Here is a 27,891-nt window from a genome sequence, read left to right as displayed (position 1 = left end):
TTTGATTTGTTTTAAACATATATGGACTGTTATTTTGTCATTGAATTCCAACTGAATCACCCAAAATACTATTTGATATATAACAAAGCAAAACTTAGGGTTACAAAAACACAATGTACAATGACTAGTCATTAATAAATCACAGTTTATTAAGGTAAAACCATTTTGTTAGACTTTTTGTTACAGTGCTCAGATTCACAGGAAGATTTGATCTTTAATAATTACATTCAAAGCCTTCAAAAACGCCTACAATATAGGTGTACTGTTTGAGGTATACAAAAGTGCCACTATTGGAACATAACTGACCAGATATTTCGGTGATCAAAGCATAGCAGTGACACCAATGTGGTATTGTTATGGTAGTATGGGTTGCATCTAAATATCACTGCTGGGTTCTGAATAGTGTGCAATGTTCTGAGTCTGACAAATAGTGCATATCAATAGGTTAATTGGTCAGAGTAATTGTATATCAACAGACTACACCTATATGGTGAGGGTTGCTGATGAACTGGCATGTAAATTTATAGTAGAAATGCTGTTGTGATTTCCAGTCCTATATCTCAATGACAAAATAGTCTACATAAATAGACATTTCGGGCTGTTTTTGTAAACAAATAAAACAAAATGTGTGTCTTCTATGTGACAAAAGGCTGTCTATTGTACTGAACAGTATTTATATTTATTTTTAAAATATTCTGTATATTTTCTTTCTTTTTTTCATTAACATATGGGGTGGTGCAGCAGTTTAACACCACCACAGAGACCCAAGTTTGAGTTTACACAAGCCTTGTCGGGCACTGAACAGACACAAATGGGCCGTATCTGAGGGAGGAAAGGCTGGAAGGAGGTGCAATCACAAGTGGTAAAAAAATGAATGAATACTGTGGTTCTGTGTACATGTTAAAGGCTCTCTGTAAGAATCTGCCACTGTCTGGTAAAAAAATTTGAGGTCAGCGGCTTGTGGTCAATGGAGGACATGTGCTAACCTGTGGCCCTCTCCAGTCAGTATTAAGTGGTAAAGAAACAACTGAACAGAAAGGCGCTCAGGTAGCGCAGTGGTAAAACACGCTGGCACACCAGAGCTGACATTTCAAACTTGCAGCAAGCTAGAAGCCTATACGGGCAACATTTGACTTGTCTTAAGGGTGGGAATTGCCAGAGGGGATTCCTCGTAACTGCTGCAATTACCTACTCTGCTGGTTGATCGAGGGCACCTGCACAAACAGGCAGGAGATACATGGGGATCAGTGTGTGACTCTCCGTCTTCAATATGGATCCCCATATGAACCTGTCTTGTGTGGGTGAAAAGAAGTGGCCGGCTTTGTGCATGTATCAGAGGGGACTTTCAATTGTTGTGGCTATCCTAAGTTTAGAAGTGGAGGACTGCAGCAGAAGAGGCCAAAATGCAATTATGTTATTGTATATGATAAGATTGGTAGAAATTTTGGTGGTGGTAAACATAAAAAGAGATAAGTATAATAGGCAGCCTTTGCATTTAAAACTTGTGCTTTATATAGTTTTGTCTTATACATTTCAAATTAAAATGAGTCATATGAAATTTCAGTAATAAAAGAAATAATTTTGTTTTAGAAACACATTATCAATAGGGTTTAATATCAAATTGTATGTGGTGATAATTAAGACAGAAATTTCAAAGTGAGCTTAGCCATTTAGACACCCTTCACGCCTGCTTTGATGAGGTTGAGTTCGTAGCACAGAGTCTCATAGCGATAGGCCATACGGATCTGAGCCACGTTTGTTTTGCGGATATCGTTGCCTGCTGGGCCTTCCTTCAAATAATCGGTACCCAGAAAGCATGTCTTTTCCTGATAGGGAACAAAGGAAATGGGTGGTACACATAAATGATGATTTGCAACAAAAACTGTGTAATTTATACACAGCTGTGTCAAAGGCTTACAAGCACTAGTAGAGACATGCATGTCATAGCAAGCTTAGATTCTCAATGATTCATATACTTGTTCTTTTTCTGTGATTAAATTATTGGAACACACTTTACTTTTCCTAATTTGAGTATCTTTTAGAAGTTTATTGTGAGCGACCATTAGATAGGTAAAAATGTACAAATATTAACTTGGATTATTAATTTGGTAGTGTAGAGACTTCTGTAATGGTGTTTGACTTCATAGAATGGCTTCTTAATTCCTTGATAATGACTAAGGACAAATAATGCCTTTCTTGTGCCCATATACACCAATCAGCTATAACATTAAACCACCCCCTTGTTTCTACACTCACACTCACTGTCCATTGTTTGTAGTTCTCCAATTACTGACTGTAGTCCATCTATTTCTCTACATACTTTTTTAGACTGCTTTCATCCTGTTCTTCAATTGTCAGGACCCCCACAGGACCACCACAGAGCAGGTATTATTTAGGTGGTGGATGATTCTCAGCACTGCAGTGACACTGACTGGTATGAGTGGATCAGACACAGCAATGCTGCTGGAGTTTTTAAATACCGTGTCCACTTACTGTCCACTCTATTAGACACTCCTACCTAGTTGGTCCACCTTGTAGATGTAAAGTCAGAGACGATCGCTCATCTATTGCTGCTGTTTGAGTTGGTCATCTTCTAGACCTTCATCAGTGGTCTCAAGACGCTGCCCACGGGGCGCTGTTGGCTGGATATGTTTTTGGTTGGTGGACTATTCTCAGTCCAGCAGTGACAGTTAGGTGTTGAAAAACTCCATCAGTGCTGCTGTGTCTGATCCACTCATACCAGCACAACACACACTAACACACCACCACCATGTCAGTGTCACTGCAGTGCTGAAAATGATGAAAACCACCCAAATAATACCTACTCTGTAGTGGTCCTGTGGGGTCTTGACCATTGAAGAACCGCCTGAAAGGGGGCTAACAAAGCATACAGAGAAACAGATGGACTACAGTCAGTAATTGTAGAACTACTGCTTCTATATGGTAAGTGTAGCTGATAAAATGGACAATGTGTGTAGAAATAATGTTATGGCTGATTGGTGTATATTTATATGAATGTATTATATTTTATTAATTTGACTGCACCTATTGTTAAGCCCAAATTATTAAAGAAGCAGTTCTTTACAGATCTACAAAAATGGATCATAGATATTTAGCCAGGTATGTCACTTCATAAGTGCAACGCAAGGTTTGCCAAGGTCAGGAAGATATGTGTCAGCTAATGCTCAGTGGAAATTGGTCCGTATTGTCAGGTGTAATCCAATCCATAGACCACCGAAACAGGCCGAAAAAAGCATGCTTAAAATGGCCACATGCTAAGAGACTGCCATACAAAATAGGTACATTAAAGCTTGACTAAAGTTTGTTGCTGATCACATAGACAAAGAAAAACAGATTCCTGATTTATGATAATGTGTGATATGCTTTGTTATATCTGTAATAAGCTTTGTAGACTTTCCCAGTGCACTGCCTTAGGCTGATTCTACTGGGTACAATTAGTCTTATTTACACAGTCAACTCACATTATTATGACTACCAGCTAAAATCCACAGTAACCACCGTGTGCAGCACAGACAGCAGCTAGACGGGCTGGGAGTGACTCAATAAGGTCCTGGTAGGTTGTCACAGGTATCTGGAGCCGTGCTGACTGCAGAGCATCCCACAGCAGCTAGGAGGGTGTGGGGGAGGATCCATAGAGTGAACACGACGGTCAAGGTGGTCCCACAGATGCTCAATTGAGTTCAAGTTTGGGGAATTAGGTGGCCAGGGTAGCACTTGGTAGTCTTGGTCATGCTCTTCCAACCAGTGTCAGACATTTCTAGATGTATGACATGTCGCATTGTCTTGGTGGAAGATCCCATCTGCCCCAGGGAAGACAATTTTACCCATGACAGCAAGGAGGGATATATGTGCAGACAGCCTATTGCACACCTTATATACCCACCAAGCAAGCTCATTAAACATGACTTTGAAAATAGGTGAGGTCATTATGCAACTCGACTGTGTATATGGGCACACTAAAGTCACTCGCTGTAGTTGTTCATAATAACTAACAAGAACTTGACAAACCATTGAATATGTCCTTATATCTTTGGCCATAAAGAGTTTAAGCATGGCATGACCTTTTCTTAGTATAATAAACCAATAAAGCATACCTCATGGGACAGACCGCTTTGCAGGATGCTGTTTTTCGCAATTTCACACATGTCACAGGTGCTGAGTTTGAACACCTGAGCTGCAATGGCATACTCTTCCATCAGGGGTTCCTAAAAGGACATGGTAATATCAACAGTTTTGCAACTTTTCTATAGTCAGTAATAATTACTGTAGATTTCATTTTGGTTAGACAGAATTGCTATTATATGCATCAATATTACATACATTTGGTCAGGTTAGTAAGAAAGTAAAAAAAAAAAGCTAAAAGACTCTTAAAGAGATGGGAGAACAATCTGGAATAGACAACCATCTCTGCATCTCTGTACAAATCAAGGTTTTATGGCAGAGTGGCAAGACAAAATCCAGAGTAAAAATAAAAGGCATGTGACAGCCTGCTTGGAGTTTGCTAAACAGGATGTACAGGCCTATGATAGAATGAAAACTGAACTCTTCAAGTTAAACAGGCACTGGACATCAAACGGCTAATACCATCAGCAAAGAGATTTGCATCTGTAATTGCTGAAGTAGTGACTTCTGCAAAGTATTGAATAAAAGGTCTAAACACTTGGGATATTTAAGTTTATGATTTTTAATTACCTTATTAAATGTAGATTGATGGGTAAAAACAGTTATATCTATTCACAACCCATTTTACAGCATAATAAAGTGTGAAAAAAATCAGGGTGTCTAAATAATTCCACTGTATATTAAATAATTTTATCTAAGATTTTAAAGGAAATTGCGCCTTCGTTGTTCTATTATTATGAACACTACGGCAGTGGATGGGCACTCCCTAACAGGTACCAGTCATATCCCACCTTGGTGTAGTGGAACTGCATGGGGTCATCAGTTGACAGAGACACTATCAGGCCCTTCTTATGGAACTCCAGCAGTGGGTTCTTGTTGTACTCCAGGAAGAGACTGTTGTTACTCAGGGGTGACATGGCAATTGGGACCTGAGCCAGGAAGTACAGATACTGCAGGACTGGACTCTATGGAATAAAAAGGTACACAGAGCACACCAAATTACTGACACAGTCACCGAATATGTTAAATTTAGGATGGGTTATAATAGTCTGCACAGATTTAAAATGGTAGTGACAGTGGTTAAGGTACTGGACTAGTAATCTGAAGGTCACTGGTTCAAGTCCCACCATTGCCAGGTTGTTGCTGTTGGGCCCTTAAGCAAGGCCCTTAATCCTCAATTGCTCAGACTGTGTACTGTCACAATACTGTAAATCGCGTTGGATAAAGGCTTCTGCTAAATGCAGAAAATGTAAATGGTATTTAATTTGTAGACAGTGACCTCTATTGGTTCATGTCGGTACTGCACGTTGGCGTCTTATTATAAATGCAGTAATCCGGAAGAAGTAGTCTTAAAACCACCTCCTTGTTTCTACACTCACTGTCCATTTTATCAGCTCCACTTACCATATAGAAGCAATTCGTATCCCTACAATTACTGACTGTAGTCCATCTGTTTCTCTACTTGCTTTGTTAGCCCCCTTTCATGCAGTTCTTCAATGGTCAGGACTCTCCCAGGACCACTACAGAGCAGGTATTATTTGGGAGGTGGATCATTCTCAGCACTGCAGTGACACTGACATGGTGGTGGTGTGTTAGTGTGTGTTGTGCTGGTATGAGTGGATAAGACACACCAATGCTGATGGAGTTTTTCAACACCTTACTGTCACTGCTGGACTGAGAATAGTCCACCAACCAAAAATATACAGCCAACAGCACCCCATGGGCAGCGTCCTGTGACCACTGATGAAGGTCTAGAAGATGACCGACTCAAACAGCAGCAATAGATAAGCGACCGTCTCTGACTTTACATCTACAAGGTGGACCAACTAGGTAGGAGTGTCTAATAGAGTGGACACAGTGTTTTAAAACTCCAGCAGCGCTGCTGTGTCTGATCCACTCATACCAGCACAACACACACTAACACACCACCACCATGTCAGTGTCACTGCAGTGCTGTGAATCATCCACCACCTAAATAATACCTGCTCTGTGGTGGTCCTGTGGGGGTCCTGACCATTAAAGAACATTCACAAAGTCTAATGTACATTATTTGACAAAAATTATGTGGATACCCCTTCATAATTAAGTTTTTGACAATAATAGAAAGGCCTATCACTGTTTCAGAAATACTGTGCCCGTAAGGACAAAGCAAGGGCCATAAACTGGAGGGTCTCCAGTTGGCTGCACAAAACCTTGACCTTAAACCTTGACCATAAATGTAAAATCAATTTGGAAAATCGATTGAGCCAGGTCTTTTCATGCAAAATGGTTTAATGTTTTAGTTAGCTAAGTTGAAAAGCCTTCACAGAAGATAGGAGGTTTTTACAGCCATGAAGGGGGAGGCAACTTTATATAAATGGCCATGGTTTTAGTATGGGATGTCCAATAAGCTTATGGTCAGGTGTCCACATGCACATGGCCATATAGTGTAGCATACTGACCTTTTTGAGGTTGAGACCATGAGAGATGTTGTCAGCTGTCATGAAACAGGCCAGCAGGTGGGTAATAGCTCCTGCCTCCCCACAGTGAGGTCGAAACAGAAACGTATTCATTCCTCTCTCTCTGGGAAAACACAAGTATAAATACAGTTAAAGTCAAAAGTCATGACATTCTTGGAACTTCTGACTTCTGCAACTGTTTTATTCAGTAACTCAATGACTGAAATGCATACTTTGTTCTTTTATTAGATTATTATAGGTTAAAATGTGTTATACACAACAAATTCGCTTATTAATTTGGTAGAGTGGGAATTTCTCTAATATCCATTATCATTTTATTTCTTGGCCTTTTTATTATGGCCTCCTTATCATGATTGAACTCTCAATCCAGGGGTTTTATGGAAGTCAGGTTAAATCCTCATCTGTTTGTACTCTAGGATATCTGCTGGTTTAAAAAGTACACAACAGATCTAGCTACACAATATACACACACACAGATGAACGTACCACAGACTCGTCCCATGCTTGTATAAATCAAAAGGACTAATAATAGTTTGCACACTACACCTCCTGTTTGAATTAGATACTTACTTGCGCAGTTGGTTGATCATGGCAATGTTAGCATACATGTAGTAAATGTAGTAAGTGTACGACGGGTTCTTTGCTACGTCCCAATTTTGCGGCTTAGGACTCTTGGTGGAGAACATGTGACCACTGTGCTTGGATTCATCGTCTACACTGTCGAAGCCTGTAACCTGTGCGCATGATGAAAGAACAGAAATAAATAATTGGATGGACGGATAATGGACAAATGGACACACACTTAAGTAACAGGAAACGGTAGCTGTTTTTAATCAGCTCTAACTAAAACTGTATATAAAAAAAAATATTACCATAAAATAAAAGCTGTATGAATAGAATTTTGGATTTAGATGTTTTGAGAACTACTGCAGTAGATCCTTTTACCAGGAACCACAGTTTTTTGGTATGCTAGTCATTTATCATGGGTTTTTATTTAAAATTTTTCATTAGTAAAGATCTGGCTAAAGTAAAATTATTGGGGTGTGCCTGGGATATACTGTGAGACTGGTAGATGTGTCGTAATAGTCTCATTATGCATGGTCAAATTGGTCAAAATTCTGTTCTGTCATGTTTCTCAGATATTTCAGTGTACACCGATGAGGCTTAACATTATGACCACCTTCCTAATATTGTGTTGGTCCCCCCTTTGCTGCCCCAGATGCAACAAACTGTGATGCACTGTGTATTCTGACACCTTTCTTTCAGAACCAGCATTAACTTCTTCAGCAATCTGAGCTACAGTAGCTCGCCTGTTGGATCGGACCACACAGGCCAGTCTTCGCTCCCCACGTGCATCAGTGAGCCTTGGTCGCCCATGACCCTGTCGCCGGTTAGCCACTGTTCCTTTCTTGGACCACATTTGATAGATACTGACCACTGCAGACCGGGAACACCCCACAAGAGCTGCAGTTTTGAAAATGCTCTGACGCAGTCGTCTAGCCATCACAATTTGGCCCTTGTCAAACTCAAATCCTTACCCTTGCTCATTTTTCCTGCTTCTAACACATCAACTCTGAGGATAAAATGTTCACTTGCTGCCTAATATATCCCACCCACTAACAGATGCCGTGATGAAGAGATAATCAGTGTTATTCACTTCACCTGTCAGTGATGATAATGTTATGCCTCGTCTGTGTAATTTGTAATAGTAGGAACAATAAAATACTGATCAAAACTCCCTCTTAAAAGTTCTATCCTAGATATTAACTGGGTATATTATCACAATGTTATAGTAAAATAATTAGCATTTATTTAGAGAGAGTGATAAAATTGAGAATGAGAATATAAACCAAATAAAATAGATAACATTACATGTGCACATAATGTATGGGATATTAGGTGTAAACTGGTCTTTCTTATGTGTGTTTGTGTGTGTGTGATCATTTGAATTGCTTCGATTCAAACTTTTACATTTAGTTTCACCATAAAGCCCCTTCCCCCCACTTAAAACGTTTTCCAGCATGACTTGTCCTATTCCTCCAATTTGCGGTTAGAGTCTGAAAAAGCCTTGTCTAGAAATATGGACAAACTAGATAATTTAGATTATTGTCTGATTTATAACCAGATAAACATTTTCTTTTAGGAACGTTAGAAAACATTACACATAAATATACAGTACCAATAACCTAACAACAAAAAACACTCTTAGAACATTAAATTGTTAGCTGGGCAGTAGGTTAGCTAGTAAACAAACAATGGTAAACTGGTAAATCCTCACATGTTGCAGGAAGATGCTGAGCTCTGGGTTGGACTGGGGGTCAATGGTGGCCTGGAAAACGGGCAGGAAGATGTTCTCCAGCATCTTTCCAAAGTTTGGCAACAAGTTCTTGGCTCTAAAAATATCACTAGATGAAGAAACCCGAGAATTGAGATGATTATTTGAAAGGCAAGATTTCTTGGGATTACAAGCATGGGAAAGGTGCGCTTTAGGGTAACAGCTGGATTTTAATTCTACAAGATATTAGGTAGAAAACAACTTAATATGGTAACTTATATGTAGTCTAACACATCTACCTTTTAAATATTTTTTTACTCATGAAAATGATTATTGGCAACCCTGCATTTAGCACATTGTGTTAATGAGATAATGTGTAATATATAATTTAATGTTATTATACAATATACAAAATTATCAATATAGTTTTCAAACATACTAGATTCTGGGTACTTGAATCATCCACTTGAGGTTAGCGGAATACACCCTGTTCTTGTTAAACCAGCTGGAGAGCTTTGTCCACTCGTTGGCATTGCATCCATAAATGGATAAACGTGGCTCAGCATACTGGTACTTGGCATCCTCAAGGTCACTAGCCACTTCCTGCATATAAAAGATCAAAGAACAAAAGTGATAGGAGAAAAATTTATGTATATAAAGGTTACATATATATACTGTATTTATATATACACACAAACATATATATACATACAGGTACAGTGTACCTTCTACTCCTCACCTTGATGATGGTAGCAAAGTATTCTCCTCCAATGTGATTCTCAGTCTTCATATACAGGTCTCGCAGTTCACTGGCTCCCACAGGGTTGTACTTAGCATTGAACTTATCAAAGCGCTGAAAGGTTTGTCTGCCCTACAGGATTGAGGATCAGATAGAAAATGTTTAATAAAACCAGAAATTATCATCGGTGCTACATTTGTTAAATCAGGATGGTATCACAATTTTACACTGTCTTCTTAAGATCTTAAGTTGTCAATTAAATTAGTTTGCAAGATTTTTATTTGTAGTGTTTACTAGGCTCTAATGACCCATTTAAAACGCAAGAAATAGTCGAACCTACAGCATGAACATCCAGTGAATCCACAGTCAGGTCATAGGGGTGCAGCTTCAGGGATTCGAAGACCTGCTTTAGCGTCATTTCTTTACCCTTGATATTCTGCACCACTCTGTCAGCATCGATTCGGTAGGACTTCTTGATGAAGCGCAGGAGATGCTTCTGGTTCATGCAAGCAGCAGCATGAATGTGAGTATCGACCTACAAAAAGAGTAGAATTGTGAACCTAAAATATCATTTCCTCCTTTCCTTTCTTTTATAGTTCTCTCTGATGGTTCTAATATCTGTTCTTTATGGTGTTCTCTGTATAGTCTGTTTACTCTAAAATGTAAATGTGTCAGTCACAGGCTTTATCATTTCTTGGTATTAGCTAGGTAGCAATGATCAGCCTTTGTCTAAAGGGTTTTCAACCTTCAACTGATCGCAACAGTGACCAAAAGCCAGTTTTGAAAACTTCACAAATGCATTTACTGTATGTTTAAGCCTAGAGTTCAGAAGCACAGACCACAACTCTATGTGTAAGTGGGTGCAAAAGGCCCCCAGGTTGCAGGTTGTGCATGCTGGACACCTGGCCAGAGATCTCAGTGGTGGTAGCTCCAGCCAAACGTGGAATAATGCAATTTTTGGCATATTTGTGACACAATCAGTACCTTCCTGCAGTTGTAGAAGTCCCTGTGAGGGTTATTCTTCAGCTCCTTCATCTCCTCCATCTCATTCAGCATCTCATGTACATTAAACTTGGACATGAGGAACTTCAGACGACGATGAGTGTATGTCTTCCTAAAATCAAGGACATGCCATCCATCCAAATGACAATATGATCCAAAGAACATTCAAATAAATTAAAAGATACACACTTAACTGACCAATTTAAAATAAACACACTGAATTTGAAGTCCTTTGAAGAATTTCTATCATGCATAGAAGAACGTCAGTTTTTTACATCTAACCATCAATGTCTGATTAGTCCACTGGAGAACTCACGTTGGACCCTGGGCAATGAGGGCGATGAGGAAGTTCATGTCGTCAATGAAGGTGGCATAATCAGGAGCAGGCAAGGCCAGTGGCTGGTGTTTGTCTGCAGCTGCCTGATCTTTGTAGACATATATGACACCGTCCTTCATTTTAGCCACATAGCCAAGAGCAGGAAGAAGAGACTTGACGTTGAAGGGATCCTCTTCTCGTTGAGGAGGTGGAGTGAAGACTGCCACACAGAAAAAAAAAAACTTAAATTGAGCATTATATCAAGCGGAAATGTTCTAATTCAAGATATTGTAAGCTGGTTGCGCAGTTGCATTGGTTTTAATATATAAGAGATTAAAAAGACTAAAAAGTACATTATATCTGTGGCTTTCAGGATTCGTTCTGTGTTCTGCTTGTGGACTGTGACCCAAATTAGAGTGTCTTAGCATGTGAGTAAAACATTTATTTTATTTTATTTTATTTTATACATTTTACCCTCTTTTTCTCCCAATTTAGTGTAGCCGATTTGCTGCTCTCAACAGCATCCAAGGAGGGTGTATATTCGCCTGACACACACTCCCTCCGACATGTGCGCAGTCCACCAATCCCTTCTTATTTACCCTTATTTGCTTTGGTGGATTTGCATGTGAGGTCGGCTTTGCGTACGAAGAGCCATGCCCCGATCTCTGTACTCCTCCAATTTCTGTACAGACACCCTGGGCAACCAGGGTCTTTACACAGCATTAATAACCCCACCCCTTAGTCCGGTCTTTCCCACCCAGCAGACTGGAGGCCAGTTTTGTCTGCTGCAAGAGGGCATCCTGCTGCATCACCTGGCCGTGTATCTAACATTTTTAACCTTCATAGCTATTTTTTTTCTCCCCCTTTAGCGCGTCCAATTATCCAGTTTGCATTGTGCTGCCCCTCTGCCCATGCTGAACTCTGCCCTGACCGAGGAGATTGAAGCTAACCCACATCCCCTCTGAAACATGAGCAGCAGCCGCCTGCATTTTTTCACCTACACATTGACGAGTGTTGCGCCACCTAGCGTTGCATGCGGAGAGACACACCCTAAGAGCACTCCTACCTCATCTCTTGTACAGGCGCCTCTAATCAGCCAGCAGAGGTCATAACTGCACCATTCTGACAGAGAGAAACCCACTTCCGGCCCCTTGTCCCGCCCCCAACTGAACAACAATTTTATCATGTAGTTGCCTAAATTTCCATTTTTAGACATCATGTTTTTGCAGTTTTTTTTATTTAGTGCCTTTAACTACCCCAGTCTTAAGAGTCTTAAGGATAAGATTAAATTTAGGGTTTTGTCCAGGTAAATATTTTCTGATATGTATATCTTGACAGAAATCCCATCCTTCCCAATCAACCCATGTGATAAATGAATCTGATTAATTACCTGGCTGCAGCTGATCTTGTGGATTATACTTCTCTCCCTCAACCTTGCGCAGGTACTCAGATACAGTATGTGGGAATCTCTGGATGGCCAGTCTCATGTACTTTTCTCTGATGTTTAAAGCACGGTGCAGACCCTTGCAGGCAACCTCAAAGTCATCCATCGTCACCTTAGAACAAACAAGTTAACCTTATGGTTTAATTATGTACAAATAATATTATTTTATACGTAGATTTTCCCTCTCTCTCTCTCTCTCTCTCTCTCTCTCACTCTTTCTCCCTCTCTATCCCATTTCAAAAATAAATGGTATTAAAATAGTGTGACCTCTATGAGATCCATTTATCTATACAACAGTCACTCTTTTGAGTAAGCTTTTCACAAGACAAAAGTATGTGTGGGAATTTGTGCCCGTTTAGTCAAAAGAGCATTTCTATAGCTGGGCACTATTGTTGGTCAAGAAAGCCTTAATTGGTGTTTCAGTTTATTCCAAAGCTGTTTATTGGGACTGGGCTCTGTGCAGGCCACTGGAGTTTCCTTATACTAAGCTTTTCTTTCTTTCTTTCTTTTTTTCTTTCTTTTTTCTTCTTCCGTTTAGAGCATCCAATTGCCCGATTGCGTCATGCTTCCTCTCCACCAATGCAGATCCCAGCTCTAATTGAGGAGAACGAAGCTAGCCCCCTCAGACACGTGGGCAGCAGCCGTTTGCATTTTGTCACCTACACTTTGACAAGTGCAGTGCGGATCAGCACTATGTACGGAGAGACACACCCTGACAGCACTCTTTTCCCGTCTCTGTGCAGGCGCCATCAGTCAGCCAGTAGAGGTCGTAATTGCATTAGTTATGAGAGAGTCCCTCTCCGGCTTTTAATATCCCACCCCTATCTGAACAACAGGCCAATCGTTGTTCATGTGGCCGCTCAGCCCAGCCGGATATGTCTCCATGGAAACAGGTGGCTTTAACAGGAAAGGGCCTGACCTGAGAGATCCACGATTTACAGGGTTGAGAGGGATTACTATCTTTCTCGTTTGAACAGCAGGACCAATAACTTTTTTAAACTCACAATCACTTATTACTCCTGACTGTTGTGCCACCTCTGGCACTGTGGATAGTTAGAATAATATGCTAAATTAGGCTCCATGCTTCTGTCTATGCCATATGTTGGCACTTTATATGGCACAGTTTTTTGACACCCAATCCTAAGCTGGTCCCCGGCTGTTCCAAAGAAAGGCTCTGGTCAGTGACCCACAGAGGGATTTCAGAAGGTGCAGATAAGTAAAGTAAGTAAAGTAAAACAGGATGTTGCATTACACAGGGCTTTATTTCACTATAGCAGTAAAATGAACTCAGGGGTTTTGGAGTAAGACATAAACATACCCCGGCAGCATAGTCTCCTGTGATTGCCACCCTCTGGAAGTGAGGCACCTCCAGATATGTTGGCTCTTCTTCCAGCTTTTGGGTGCGAAGGATGTGCTTTTTGCTGTGGGAAAATATGTAAAGGATTTTATATGAGCTACTGTTGGTAATAATAAATTGTTATACATTCTGCTTAATAATTAACTCACATATTTATTTTCATACAATTTTAGATTTGTATAAGCATCAATAATTATGACCTCTTTTTATTTGTATTGTCCCAATTTGAATGTACTGCACTCTAGTACTTCTGTGGCACCTCTGCTGGCCTAATAGGGACACAGGTTATCACACATCTCCTCTGACACATGTGAAGCCTCTGGCCACATCCTTACACCATCCAGAGGCGGATTCTTACAAAGAGCTTAAAAAGTGAACCTTCATTGTTTCATTTAAATTAGGGCTGTCGTTAATCGTGTTAATTAACGTCTCTGTGGTAATTTGCGCTGCTTTAACACAGCAACGTTGTGTTTATACTGTATAGCGATAACACGGGTCTTCTCCAGTTTGCATTGTGAGTTACAAATTACTCGAGCGGCTGCTGCTACATATTGTGAAATATGGGGTATTTTAAACAATCATTTTCAAAAAGCGTGAGAAATCTTTATTAATTGATGCTTTAATATAATCTTTGGTCAGAGCACGGATTTGTCTCGTCAGGCATCTGCATGCACGGATACGCGTTACAGGCAAAATAAGCTCAGACAACTAAATTTTTAATGAATTTGGAAGTAAAGCGCATGAACTATACACGTGGTGGGAACATTACAAACAATGGTGTTAAATGGATCGCAATGGACTGTATAAACGCTTTAACATAGTTAACGATGTGGGTCGACATGACGTTATACGTGTTGCACAGGGGCGTAACTACAGGGGGGGCGGGGGTCCTCCACGACATGAACTCAATCACTCACCTCACTGCCCCCCCCATTGGCTGCACTCGCCAGGTCGTTATTATTATATTAGAATATTTTTGTTAAGTAAAATTAAAATAACTAAAACTGTGCATTAAAAATACCAGAGGCAGGAATTTGGACTTGAAGTGTAACTTCTGAGTGAGTACCTTTAATTCATTCTGATCAGCTATCAGCATATGCAATTTGTTGAGGGGGCCCAAAAATTTTTTTTGCACTGGGGCGCATGAGCTCCTAGTTACACCACTGGTGTTGCATCTAGAAATGGTTCATATTATGAGCGCCTGTTTTCAGTGGCAGGGTTACGAACAGGTAAAGATCCTCACTTTTGCTTACTAATGTGAACAGACTCATTTTAAATAACTGGCTGAAAGGTGGGTAGCTGTTAACAACCCTATATAGGCATTAGCTGGCTTTCTAAAGATAACTTAGATTTAATAATTTTATCATCATTTTATGAATGTTTTTATTGGTAAACATGGTCTTGCAATAAAAATGTGCATAACTGTTCAAATTGTGCTTAGTTATTAGTTATTTGCGATTAATTTGGTTCTTTAATCGTGATTAATCTCGATTTAAAATTTTAATCGCGTGACAGCCTAATTTAAATTAAAAGAACAACTTGTAGTTTTCATACTCAGTTGCTGGCTTACAAAAGTAAATAATGTTTGGTGTTGATAGCTAGCTATCTGATCAGGCCACACTTGAAAATAGTAGGGTCAGTAATTGTAGAACTTGAAACAAGGAGGTGGTTTTAATGTTATGGCTGATCAGTGTAAACATGTGCTAATTTGTGCTGCAGATAAGAGACTAGGTCTGCCATTATACCGTCAGGTACTACAGGAAAGTTGTAGGTTCTCCTCACCGTCTCTCTAAATCATCATCCATGGTTACATGGTGTGACAGCTCCTGTTTGAGAATGGGGCATTCTGCCACACCAAACAGTGAGATCTCCTCACGGATGTCTTCCTCCTTGGTCTCGGAGGCGAACACCTTCTCAGCGAATGCACGCATGTGTTCGTCTGTTTCTATAAAGAAACACATTCAGACCAGAATGATGGACAAATAAGATGGACAAACTGGGAACAGGATTAAATTTACCCATTGTGCAGCAGCTTACTGCTGTTCATGAGCAGCCACAAAACATTCACCATTCAACAAGATTTCATTATATTAATTTCAGATGTGATTCAAATATGTGAAGACTTGCATTGTGGGTAAAATGCATAGTGACATACAGGGCATAACATGTGATATTCTACATTCAACTGAAAGAAATACTCCTAAGGCATGACAGAAAGCAAATCAGAGAGCAGTATATTGTCTCGGTGTAGTCAGAGCATTGACATTGTACATCACAGCATGTAGGTCTATTTACAGCGCCAGTATTTATGCCTATCTAAAAGAATGGTTTGACAAAACAATGTACCTTAAATGTTTGTGTGTAAAAATGTTTATATTTGCCAAACCATTCCTTTAGGGTACACATTAAAGCTTAAAATTGTTTCCATCCATACAGCAGAAGTCAAATGTGTACATACATTTGTAACTGGCATGTCTTGTTATTTCAGAGTTCTGAAACTTCTTTTTCTGTGAGCTTTATTGGCTTATTTATATTTTTTTATTTATAAGTTGGCTCATTTATCGATTGAATTATTTTATAAATTTGATAACATCTCTTGGGTCAAAAATATGCATACAACAATTTAGAAAAACTAATTTGGTAGTGTAAAAACTTCATAATGTCATTTAAATTATGGTGCCTGCACAGAGACGAGGGATAATGAGTTGGGTGTGGCTCTCCGTACACAAAGCTGATCCACATATGAACTCGCCTCGGGCAGGTGAAAAGATGCAGTCGGTACTAAACACGTGGCGTGTGTTAGTTGCGGCTCTCCTCAGTCAGGAGTGGAGGTCAACATCAGTAAAGAAGAATTGGATATGACTAGATTGGGAGGAAAATCGCAAAAAATGAATCCCTATGTCAAAGTCATAAAAAAACTTTAACTGGGGTTTCCAGGTGGCGATAATCTGCTAGCACACCAGCGCCGAGATTCTGAACTTGGTTCGAAACTCGGCATTGCCACCGGTCAGCTTGGCGCCATCTAGGGGGCATTATTGGCAGTGCCGGCAGGGCAGGATGACCGGACTATGTGGGTGGGGTCGTCAAACGCTGTGTAAGGACCCTGATTGTCAGATACAGAGGCGCCTGTGCAGAATGCATGGGTGAAAAAGGGTTCTGCTAAGGGCTGTGCATGGGTCAGAGGAGGCGTGAGCAGCAATCTACACTTCTAGACTGCAATCAGGAATCCCCCAGCAGCTAAAGACAAAATGACTACGCTAAATTGGGAGAAAATGCATAAAATATAATAGAAAAAAAAACTTTAAACTGTGACATTATGCTGAGAAAAACATGGGTGTCTTGGTCCAGAGTCAAGTGGGCATTACATAACAATGAGTTTTTAAGGCTGCTGTGGAAGAAGGAAGACCCAGCTTCAGAATTGACAAAGAAAAAGCAGAAGCAGGGGCTTATTTTTTGCACAGTAAATTGTGCAAAGAATACAGTGTTACCTATAACCTAAACGGCAATCTGATTTTCTATTAGCATAATGGATTTTGTTAAATAATTTAGTCAAAGACAAGAAAAAGTTCCAGAAACTATTGAAATTTAAGACTGCCCTTACAGGTGTCAGCTTTTGACTCCATCTGTTCCTAGACATCTGCATTAAAATTCTCATGCACTTCACCTACACACTGCTTTATCATTTATTCATACAGAATATCATGCAATTATATCAAGTGGATAGATGGTTCCCTTCAGTCTACTCAGTCTCTTGTGAGACCTTGTTCAAGCGTAAGGCGGGATGTTTCTCCATACTTACTCTTGGCTGCAAACCCAAGACATCCATCAGCCGAGAAGAAAGGAAAGGCAGGCAGCAGATTAGATTAAATAAGTGTTAATGCCATATAGTTTTGTTCACAAGCTAAATGCTCTTTATACTAGTTGCATTCTACATGTCATCACTTATAGGTAGCTTCATAATAATTGGCCCCTTGGAAAAAAAAAGTTAATAAGAAATCGTTGTGGTTAATTAGCTAAGTAATTTAGTTAATTAGTATCTTATAAATTAGGCAAATGAAAATAAATAAAACAAAAAAATATGTATGTAAATTGTTCAAATAAAACCATGAAGTCTTATTGTGGGTACGCCTGTATTTAGGTATCTGTTCCGCCCCTATCAGCCTTTTAGGTCCTCTCCTGTGGACTCTCCCTTTTAGCTTCCCCACAACTTTTCAAGTTGGTTTAGGCCAGATGACTGCTGGCACAAGACCATGGCACAAGTTTTTTTTTTTTAATGCATTTTCTCCCCATTTTCCTCCTAATTTAGCACACTCGATTTGTCTTCTGCTGCTGAGGGATACCCGATTGCATCTGAGGAGAGCACGTCACTGTACATGCCTCTTCCGACACATGCACAGCCCTCCTCTTCTCGCCTCTGCATTCTGCACAGGCGTCTCTTCCGCCAATCAGGGTCCTTATACAGCGTATGAAGATCCCACCCACACATAGTCCGGTCCTCCCGCCCTAGCTGATACGGTGGCCAATTAGTATCTGCTGCAGGCACTGCCAATTATGCCCGCCAGATGGCACCCAGCCGACTGGTGGCAACGCCAAGTTTCAAACCGAGGAGTTCAGAATCTCGGTGCTGGGGCGCTAGGCACAAGTTTGATACCATGGTATCTTACCATTTTTTTTGTGTGGATTTGGACAAATATTTTATATTATTTTACTGCTAAAAGTAACTCAATTTTAGCTTCTTGACAAAGGGAGACAAATCTTAATCGGGTATAGTGGCCACAAAGTATTTTAACAAAGTTCCCAGGACCTTTGGAGAAAATGCAGCTTTTTAACATAACAGAGAACTTAAAATAACCTAAAATATAGGTAAAAAAAATGAGGTATACTCTCTAATTTTGATACACTGTGCTGCCTGTTGAAGAGGTCAAGAACACAAATTCTGAATAACACACTATACACTTGCTGAAGCACAATGTATTGCTGGTTTGGTTTGAGCCAATTACAGGTAGACAGTGAGCAGTAGACAAATGAATCAAAAATGTTTCAGTCCACAACATAATCCCCAGGACCCTTGGTTCTCTCAAATCCTGTTTCCTAATTAGAGGTGGGCGATATTTCAAAATATTGTATCAGAATATTTAAGGACTAGAAAAGATTTTAGCATCAAATCAGCCAAATGAGAATCTAATTCACAGAGTCAATCATTGCAATGGCTGTATTCAAAACCCTTTAGAAAAGCATAACATACAGGCATAACATACAGGCATAACATACAGGCATAACACTATGACCACATCCTTGTTTTTACACTCACTGTCCATTTTATCAGCTTCACTTACCATATAGAAGCACGTTGTAGTTCTACGTACATATACTGACTGTAGTCCATCTGTTTCTCTGCATGCTTTGTTAGCCCCATTTCATGCTGTTCTTCAATGGTCAGGACTCTCCCAGGACCACCACAGATCAGGTATTATTTGGGTGGTGGGTCATTCTCAGCACAGCAGTGACACTGACATGGTGGTGGTGTGTTAGTGTGTGTTGTGCTGGTATGGGCGGATAAGACACAGCAGTGCTGCTGGAGTTTTTAAACACTTCACTGTCACTGCTGGACTGAGAATAGTCCACCAACCAAAAATATATCCAGCCAACAGCGCCACGTGGGCAGCGTCCTGTGACCACTGATGAAGGTTTAGAAGATGACCAACTCAAACAGCAGCAATAGATGAGCGATCGTCTCTGACTTTACATCTACAAGATGGACCATCTAGGTAGGAGTGTCTAATAGAGTGGACAGTGAGTGGACACGGTATTCAGAAACTCCAGCAGCGCTGCTGTGTCTGATCCACTCATACCAGCACTAACACACCACCACCATGTCAGTGTCACTGCAGTGCTGAGAATGATCCACCACCTAAACAATACCTGCTCTGTGGTAGTCCTGGGAGAGTCCTGACCATTGAAGAACAGCATGAAAAGGGGCTAACAAAGCATGCAGAGTAACAGATGGACTACAGTCAGTAATTGTAGAACTACAAAGTGCTCCTATATGGTAAGTGGAGCTGATAAAATGGACAGTGAGTGTAGAAACAGGGAGGTGGTTTTAATGTTATGGCTGATCAGTGTATTTCCACTGAAAAAAAAATCAACTTTTGTTTTAGTGTAGCAGGACAAAAGTAAGTTATTTAATACTCACGCGTTGCCTCCTCTGAGTTGGGTTAGCAAACATCCACATCAGACAGGGACAAGGGCAATGTAGTAGAGGGAAAAAAGAGATTAAAACACGGGACCATATTGGTAAAGGTTAAGCATTAAATCTTATGCATTTGATTCTCTTGAACCAATGACCTGCAATGAAAAAAAACATTTAAGAACAGTCTATAGGTTCTACGTACTACTACACAGTGCAGTGAGCACTTACCATTTCAGTGAGACAGTGGAGTTTTAGTTAAGTTAGCATGTTTAGTTTTGGGTCTTTGTTACTGTACAGGCACATTACCTGTTTAGCAGTTGTTAATGTTTGCCAACACTAGAAGTGCTGTCTGTATTAACTGGACAGCCAAAAGTAAAAGCGCTTCTCAATAAAGAATTTCATCACATCATCCAGGCGTACAGGTTGTATCCTGTAGTGGTGACTTGAATAGCAATGGCAAATTCATGTTACTGTCATCACCTAATACTTCATGGAGTTCATAATTTCATCCATTTTTACAAGGTACCCAGGGTCTTTGGGAAAAAACAGCACCATAAAATCATTATCTCAATCCAGCCTTGTGGGTATCAACCATAGATTTGTAGGACATCCCATTCCAATACCTTTAAATGGCTTTAATTCAAAGTTAGGCCAACTAGTCTTCAGATGTTTAAAAAAATAAGGTCATATTAGTCAGTCTGGATAAGTGGATAAATGCATGTGTGAATGAAAACTGGCCTAAATACTTGGCTTCTACAGTGAGTGGGTTTTGTAGTGTACCTATACTTGGTACATTTGAATGGCATGGTTTGTTTTGCCTTTTGTATATTGACTGGTTTTGCTTTCAGAGAAAGCATGTTATCCCTTACCATATCAGATTGGTAGCTGCCACGTTATGGGGAACTCAGTCAAGAAGGTGAAATTATTAGCAGCTACTAAAGTAGTAGAAAAAAGTAAAGTATTGCAATTCATCATTACTGTATGGGAAGGCATGGTGGTGCAGTGGGTAGTGCTGTCGCCCTATAAGCATTACATTGCCAATTTCATGGCAAGCGGCCAATGGAGTCTTCCTTTGCCCACTTGGGTTTCTTTCAGGTGTTCTGGTTTCGTCCCACAAGTCCAAAGACATGTAATCAGGCTGTATAAAGCTACTAAACTTGTGTGCAAGTTGTGAGAGTGTGTGTGAATGTACAGTGTATCACAAAAGTGAGTACACCCCTCACATTTCTGCAGATATTTAAGTATATCTTTTCATGGGACAACACTGACAAAATGACACTTTGACACAATGAAAAGTAGTCTGTGTGCAGCTTATATAACAGTGTAAATTTATTCTTCCCTCAAAATAACTCAATATACAGCCATTAATGTCTAAACCACCGGCAACAAAAGTGAGTACACCCCTAAGAGACTACACCCCTAAATGTCCAAATTGAGCACTGCTTGTCATTTTCCCTCCAAAATGTCATGTGATTTGTTAGTGTTACTAGGTCTCAGGTGTGCATAGGGAGCAGGTGTGTTCAATTTAGTAGTACAGCTCTCACACTCTCTCATACTGGTCACTGAAAGCTCCAACATGGCACCTCATGGCAAAGAACTCTCTGAGGATCTTAAAAGACGAATTGTTGCGCTACATGAAGATGGCCAAGGCTACAAGAAGATTGCCAACACCCTGAAACTGAGCTGCAGCACAGTGGCCAAGATCATCCAGCGTTTTAAAAGAGCAGGGTCCACTCAGAACAGACCTCGCGTCGGTCGTCCAAAGAAGCTGAGTGCACGTGCTCAGCGTCACATCCAACTGCTGTCTTTGAAAGATAGGCGCAGGAGTGCTGTCAGCATTGCTGCAGAGATTGAAAAGGTGGGGGGTCAGCCTGTCAGGGCTCAGACCATACGCCGCACACTACATCAAATTGGTCTGCATGGCTGTCACCCCAGAAGGAAGCCTCTTCTGAAGTCTCTACACAAGAAAGCCCACAAACAGTTTGCTGAAGACATGTCAACAAAGGACATGGATTACTGGAACCATGTCCTATGGTCTGATGAGACCAAGATTAATTTGTTTGGTTCAGATGGTCTCAAGCATGTGTGGCGGCAATCAGGTGAGGAGTACAAAGATAAGTGTGTCATGCCTAAAGTCAAGCATGGTGGTGGGAATGCCATGGTCTGGGGCTGCATGAGTGCAGCAGGTGTTGGGGAGTTACATTTCATTGAGGGACACACGAACTCCAATATGTACTGTGAAATACTGAAGCAGAGCATGATCCCCTCCCTCCGGAAACTGGGTCGCAGGGCAGTGTTCCAGCATGATAATGACCCCAAACACACCTCTAAGACAACCACTGCTTTATTGAAGAGGCTGAGGGTAAAGGTGATGGACTGGCCAAGCATGTCTCCAGACCTAAACCCAATAGAACATCTTTGGGGCATCCTCAAGCGGAAGGTGGAGGAGCGCAAAGTCTTGAATGTCCGCCAGCTCCGTGATGTCGTCATGGAGGAGTGGAAAAGCATTCCAGTGGCAACCTGTGAAGCTCTGGTAAACTCCATGCCCAGGAGAGTTAAGGCAGTTCTAAGAAATAATGGTGGCCACACAAAATATTGACACTTCAGGAACTTTCACTAAGGGGTGTACTCACTTTTGTTGCCGGTGGTTTAGACATTAATGGCTGTATATTGAGTTATTTTGAGGGAAGAATAAATTTACACTGTTATATAAGCTGCACACAGACTACTTTTCATTGTGTCAAAGTGTCATTTTGTCAGTGTTGTCCCATGAAAAGATATACTTAAATATCTGCAGAAATGTGAGGGGTGTACTCACTTTTGTGATACACTGTATGTGTATGTGTCTGAACTGTGATAAACTGGCAACCCCTTCTTGGTGTTTCCTGCCTTTCACCCAATGAATCACACCCACCCCAACACTGACCATGATAAAGCAGTGGTAAAACAAACATTATAAAACGGATAGTTCCGGTCCTAAAATCTGATTGGCTGAGCCGCGTTCGAAGCCGTTGTAAAATCCCCGATAAACGCACACCTATGACCACCTCACATCATTCCATATTAATACGCCACTGAATTGAAAAAATTAATGTTATTTTCGCCCTCATGTTGCCTAGCAACACTGTTAATCGAACTATTTTGCGTCGCGGAAGAATGCTTTATTGTAAGTTTATACACAATAAATACATTTATGAATTAAACATTGTTGTATTTATTATATTTTATGTTGACCGCCGTTTTATAAAAGCAATAAGCCACTCGAGACCGTGCATTACTGTTATGATTTTAGCACGGGGAAAGAAGTTTTAGGCACTCCCCTTCGCGTCTTGCCAAAAACGTCATCCCCGTGCTAAAATCACAGTAATGCACGGCCTCTCGTGGCTTATTGCTTTAATAAATGAATGTAACTCAATGGTTAGTTTGGCTGGTATAGGCCCCCTAATGCCTCTTCAGCGTTCTCATCAGCTGGTGTTTCTATTTTTCAGTCCTTCAGAATAAACCCTGCTGACATCAGTGACTAAATTTATTCTGCTTACTTGGTCATTAGAAGCAGTCACCAATAGTAGAGCAGCTTCTCGTCTGGTTACTCCAATTAAAACTACATATAAAACCATGCATCCGTAGATTCCTACCCAGACCTAATTAAAAAATGGATGGACAAATACAAAAAAGGTAATCATAAAGAATTTGGCATTTGGCTTAATATTTATTTTGAGCATGTATAAGGTCAGAGATCAACCGTAACGTTTCATTAATCATTACTTACTTTGGATCTGTGGTTCTCAATTCCAGCCCCAGTTTCTATGCTGTGCTTTACAAATTGTATAGCTTTCCTACTTTGCCATTTGAAATTGACTCATAAAGGGTTAAAGCAGTGGAATTTCTATAAGAGTAAAAATCTTAGAGAAAGAATTACTGATAAGCCAGTGATCAAAAGCTGATGAAGTTAGAGTGGAGTTTTTTACATTAATAATCAACATTCTTTCTATCAGCAGTCGTTTTTGTACATTCTTAAAGAGAGACATTTAAAAACTAAATGAATTAGTGGTTCTCAGTTCCAGTTGTGGAAAACACTGGTACTCACTGGTGTTTTCCCTTCTGCATTGCACCCAAATGATCCAAATAAAGGGTTAATGATTAGCTGAGTTTGATCAGGTGTTTTAGATAGAAAATGCATGAATGCAGTGGTCATTAGTTCACACCATATAGGGATAGCAGCGTTTGGTGATTTGCTTGCAGACCTAATTAAACAAGTAAAACAAAAATAGCCACTGTTAAACACCTACGTTGAACTTCACTTATGTAGAACTTTAATGTGTTTAAAATAAAGCATACTACTCACACCAAATCTCCCATCAATGTTGCATGTAGTATTCTCACAACATTAATTTCTAGTATACCAGAGCCTTAGATGACAGACTACCTTTCCTAAACTAAGACTGTAAACTAACTGTAAGCTACCTGAGAGCCAGATAGATAGTTAAGGTACTGGATTATTAACTGGAAGGTTGAGGGTTCAAGCCCCACCATTGCCAAGCTGCTGCTGTTGGGCCATTAAACAAGGCCCTTTACCCTTAGTCACTTAGATTGCATCCTGTATCCACAGGCGCCTCGGTCTGCTAATGCCAGGTTCACACTACACGACTTTCCAAGTCGTCAGGTCGCTGTACAGTTCACACTACATGACTGGATCTCTTGTAATCAGGAATCTTTCAAGTCGGTGTGTATTTCACACTACACGACTGATCGGCGATAGAGGGTTTCACACTACACGATCTATCACCAACTGGAATCGCAGGTGAGCTTTTCTGGTCTCCCAAACTACGTTTTGTAGCGAGAAGTGACGAGGGGTTTAATGATACCATGTCCGAAAATGCACGTCAACAAGTAGCAAGCGATTAAAGTTTGTGCACTGATGTGCAGCGTAAAAACAAAGAGGAACATAAATGAATCTGAGTGGATTTGGCTACATGAACAGCATGGATTGTTCTCGTTCTATAGTATAGAGATGGAGGTTAATAAATATTTTTGCAATGCAACGTTGGTGTTTTGTAGAAAACAATAAGGTCAGAAATACTGTAAAACTTGTGTGTATTGGTATTCTGATATAAACTATATTAAGCCCCTGTACCACCTGTTTACACTCCTCCCCTGCGTTTCCCCTCACACCGTATCTTGTGTTCTCATTGGCTGTTCGACATAGCACTCATTGCCAGTCGGCCAACTCGGATCAGATATCTGACATGCTAGAAATCTCGATTCGGTCCCCGAGCGCTCGGATCAAGTTGTTGAGTAGTTCACACATAGCGATCGAGAGCCGAGTTTCGATCGCCGAGCAAACGCCAAGTTGCTCCAGAGCCGGCAAATCTAGCGCCGACCAGTCTAGGCATAACCAAGGTCCTTGCACAGCTTATGAAGACCCCACCCATCTGGTCCGGTCATATCCCCAACAGACACAGTGGCCAATTTGTGCCCACTATATGGTGCCCAGCCGACCGGTAGCAAAGCCGAGATTAGAACCAGGGTGTTCAGAATCTCCATGCTGGTGTGCTAGCGGAATGTCCTGGGGGCCATGTCATTCTTTCTTGTCTGTTGGTTAAAGTCAGATGTTTTGCTTCCTGATAAAACATCTGCTCATGCAAGAAATCCCAGAACAACAGAACATTCAACAATTGTGGGTTTTCTGTAGCTGCAATAATCATTGAAGTGCTTTTTATGCACTGGCTGTAACTGACACACCAGTGTGATTACCAAAGATATGACAAGTAGAATTGTTTGAGTTATTAGTTTAGTTCAGACATTAGACATTGTCTATTAGTATGACTTGGATAAAACTGAAACCTTAATAATAGTAAGATTTCTTTTAATCAGAGAACAAATAATTATCAAGTCCCCCTGGATAATGTGCTGGTTGTCTACTTTGGTTTGGTTACTGATCCACTGGAGTTGCTGAAAGGAAACAGGGTGAAACTAAAACTTGGCTTTTACCCTACACCGCCATGAATTACTGTCAGACATGGCAGAACAAGTGCAAGCAATACCAGGTTGCTTGGCTCACACCCTGTCTGTGGCACTACATCTATTTGTACATCACAAGGCCGTGCATTATACAAATCAAATTTTCTTCCACCATTAGGATTACTGAATGCATGGGTTTTGATAATGACATTGCTAAACTACACTAAATGTAAAGGATCATCTAGAATATGCAAAATAAACTAAGTTCCCCTTTAACTGTGATGTAATTTGACCTATCTAATTAATTATGGAGTGAACTTTAGCTGCAAGGTGATAAGTCGATAGATTTAAAATAGTGACAGTAAAAACATCCCTGAAGGAAATTTTCAATGTGGAGTGTGATTACATACACTGATCAACCATAACTTTAAAAGCACCTCCTTGTTTCTACACTCACTGTCCATTTTATCAGCTCCACTTACCATATAGAAGCACTTTGAATTTCTACAACTACTGACTGTAGTCCATCTGTTTCTCTACATACTTTTTTAGCCTGCTTTCACCCTGTTCTTTAATGGTCAGGACCCCCACAGGACCACCGCAGAGCAGGTATTATTTAGATGGTGGATCATTCTCAGCACTGCAGTGACAATGACATGGTGGTGGTGTGTTAGTGTGTGTTGTGCTGGTATGAGTGGATCAGACACAGCAGCGCTGCTGGAGTTTTTAAATACCGTGTCCACTCACTGTCCACTCTATTAGACACTCCTACCTAGTTGGTCCACCTTGTAGATGTAAAGTCAGAGTCGATCGCTCATCTATTGCTGCTGTTTGAGTTGGTCATCTTCTAGACCTTCATCAGTGGTCACAGGACGCTGCTCACGGGGTGCTGTTGGCTGGATATATTTTTGGTTGGTGGACTATTTTCAGTCCAGCAGTGACAGTGAGGTGTTTAAAAACTCCAGCAGCACTGCTGTTTTATCCACTCATACCAGCACAACACACACTAACACACCACCACCATGTCATTGTTAGTGCAGTGCTGAGAATGACCCACCACCGAAATAATACCTGCTCTGTAGTGGTCCTGTGGGGGTCCTGACCATTGAAGAACAGCATGAAAGGGGGCTAACAAAGCATGCAGAGAAACAGATGGACTACAGTCAGTAATTGTAGAACTATATGGTAAGTGGAGCTAATAAAATGGACAATGTGTGTAGAAACAAGGAGGTGGTTTTAATGTTATGGCTGATCTGTGTATTTGTTTCACTTAACTGCATATCATTAAAATGCTCTGCCCTAATTTAAATAGCAGATCAGTTGCATCCTTTAATTACAAACTACTTTCATGTTAATAAGGAGTCCTCTGTTAATAAGAAGAAGACACTGCTTCTAAGTTTACAGCTAGTCTTTACGGCGTGTTTTAAATGCTGCAAATATCTACCAATGGATATATTTGTTTCACTTAACTGCATATCATCTAATTGCTCAGCCCTATTTTAGACCCAGTGTGTCTTGCAGCTGTGCAAGTATGCCATGTTTGTAGTGGTTTTGCCACTTGATAATGGTACTTAAAATTAACATTACATAATACATCTTCAGATGCTTAGTAAATCAGGCAATGATAAATAATCTGAACTAAAACATTAGTAGATATTATTCGATTACAACAAATGACAAAAATTATAACCCTTTGCTGAATATCTAGATCCCCGCTATTCAATACTGATTTCCTACCATAATCACATAATTAAAAATCAGATAAAATCACAAACTCAATAGTTATACTGCACAGACTCTAGGATCCCCTAAACTCCCTTCAAAATCTACAGGCTTTGATGAAAAACTGTAAAAGCGCACACTGGCAAGCAACTGAGTTGAGTTTCTGCTTGGTGGTGGTGGTGGTGGTGAACACTCACCTGGCAGTGGGACCTTGGGCATGGCGACGGTGTGCTGCTGACACTAACAAGTTCCAGTAGTCTGGCTAAGCCGAGCTGCTCACACA

At 40.5% G+C, this 27,891-nt stretch overlaps 1 protein-coding gene across 2 annotated transcripts; it reads right to left on the bottom strand.

Moving 5' to 3' along the window:
* Positions 1-125: 125 nt before the first annotated feature.
* On the bottom strand, positions 126-27,891 carry ampd1 (adenosine monophosphate deaminase 1 (isoform M)). 2 transcript variants are annotated; one of them, XM_062999121.1, is made up of 16 exons: positions 27,806-27,891; positions 19,929-19,940; positions 15,518-15,680; positions 13,697-13,799; positions 12,325-12,490; positions 10,935-11,154; positions 10,601-10,730; positions 9,957-10,151; positions 9,617-9,748; positions 9,317-9,480; positions 8,881-9,007; positions 7,173-7,336; positions 6,585-6,705; positions 4,935-5,108; positions 4,116-4,226; positions 126-1,826 (listed from the first exon to the last, which is right to left on the bottom strand). In XM_062999121.1, exons 1-16 carry the CDS (start codon positions 27,825-27,827, stop codon positions 1,671-1,673), a joined length of 2,160 nt encoding a protein of 719 aa, XP_062855191.1. In that variant the 5' UTR covers positions 27,828-27,891; the 3' UTR covers positions 126-1,670. The 2 variants fall into 2 exon arrangements, with proteins under 2 accessions (XP_062855191.1, XP_062855192.1); XM_062999122.1 differs by lacking the exon at positions 19,929-19,940 and having other exon boundaries at positions 27,806-27,882.

Source organism: Trichomycterus rosablanca, chromosome 7, assembly GCF_030014385.1.
Source record: "Trichomycterus rosablanca isolate fTriRos1 chromosome 7, fTriRos1.hap1, whole genome shotgun sequence".
Taxonomy (NCBI): domain Eukaryota; kingdom Metazoa; phylum Chordata; class Actinopteri; order Siluriformes; family Trichomycteridae; genus Trichomycterus; species Trichomycterus rosablanca.
This window is presented reverse-complemented; position numbering and strand designations above follow the sequence as displayed.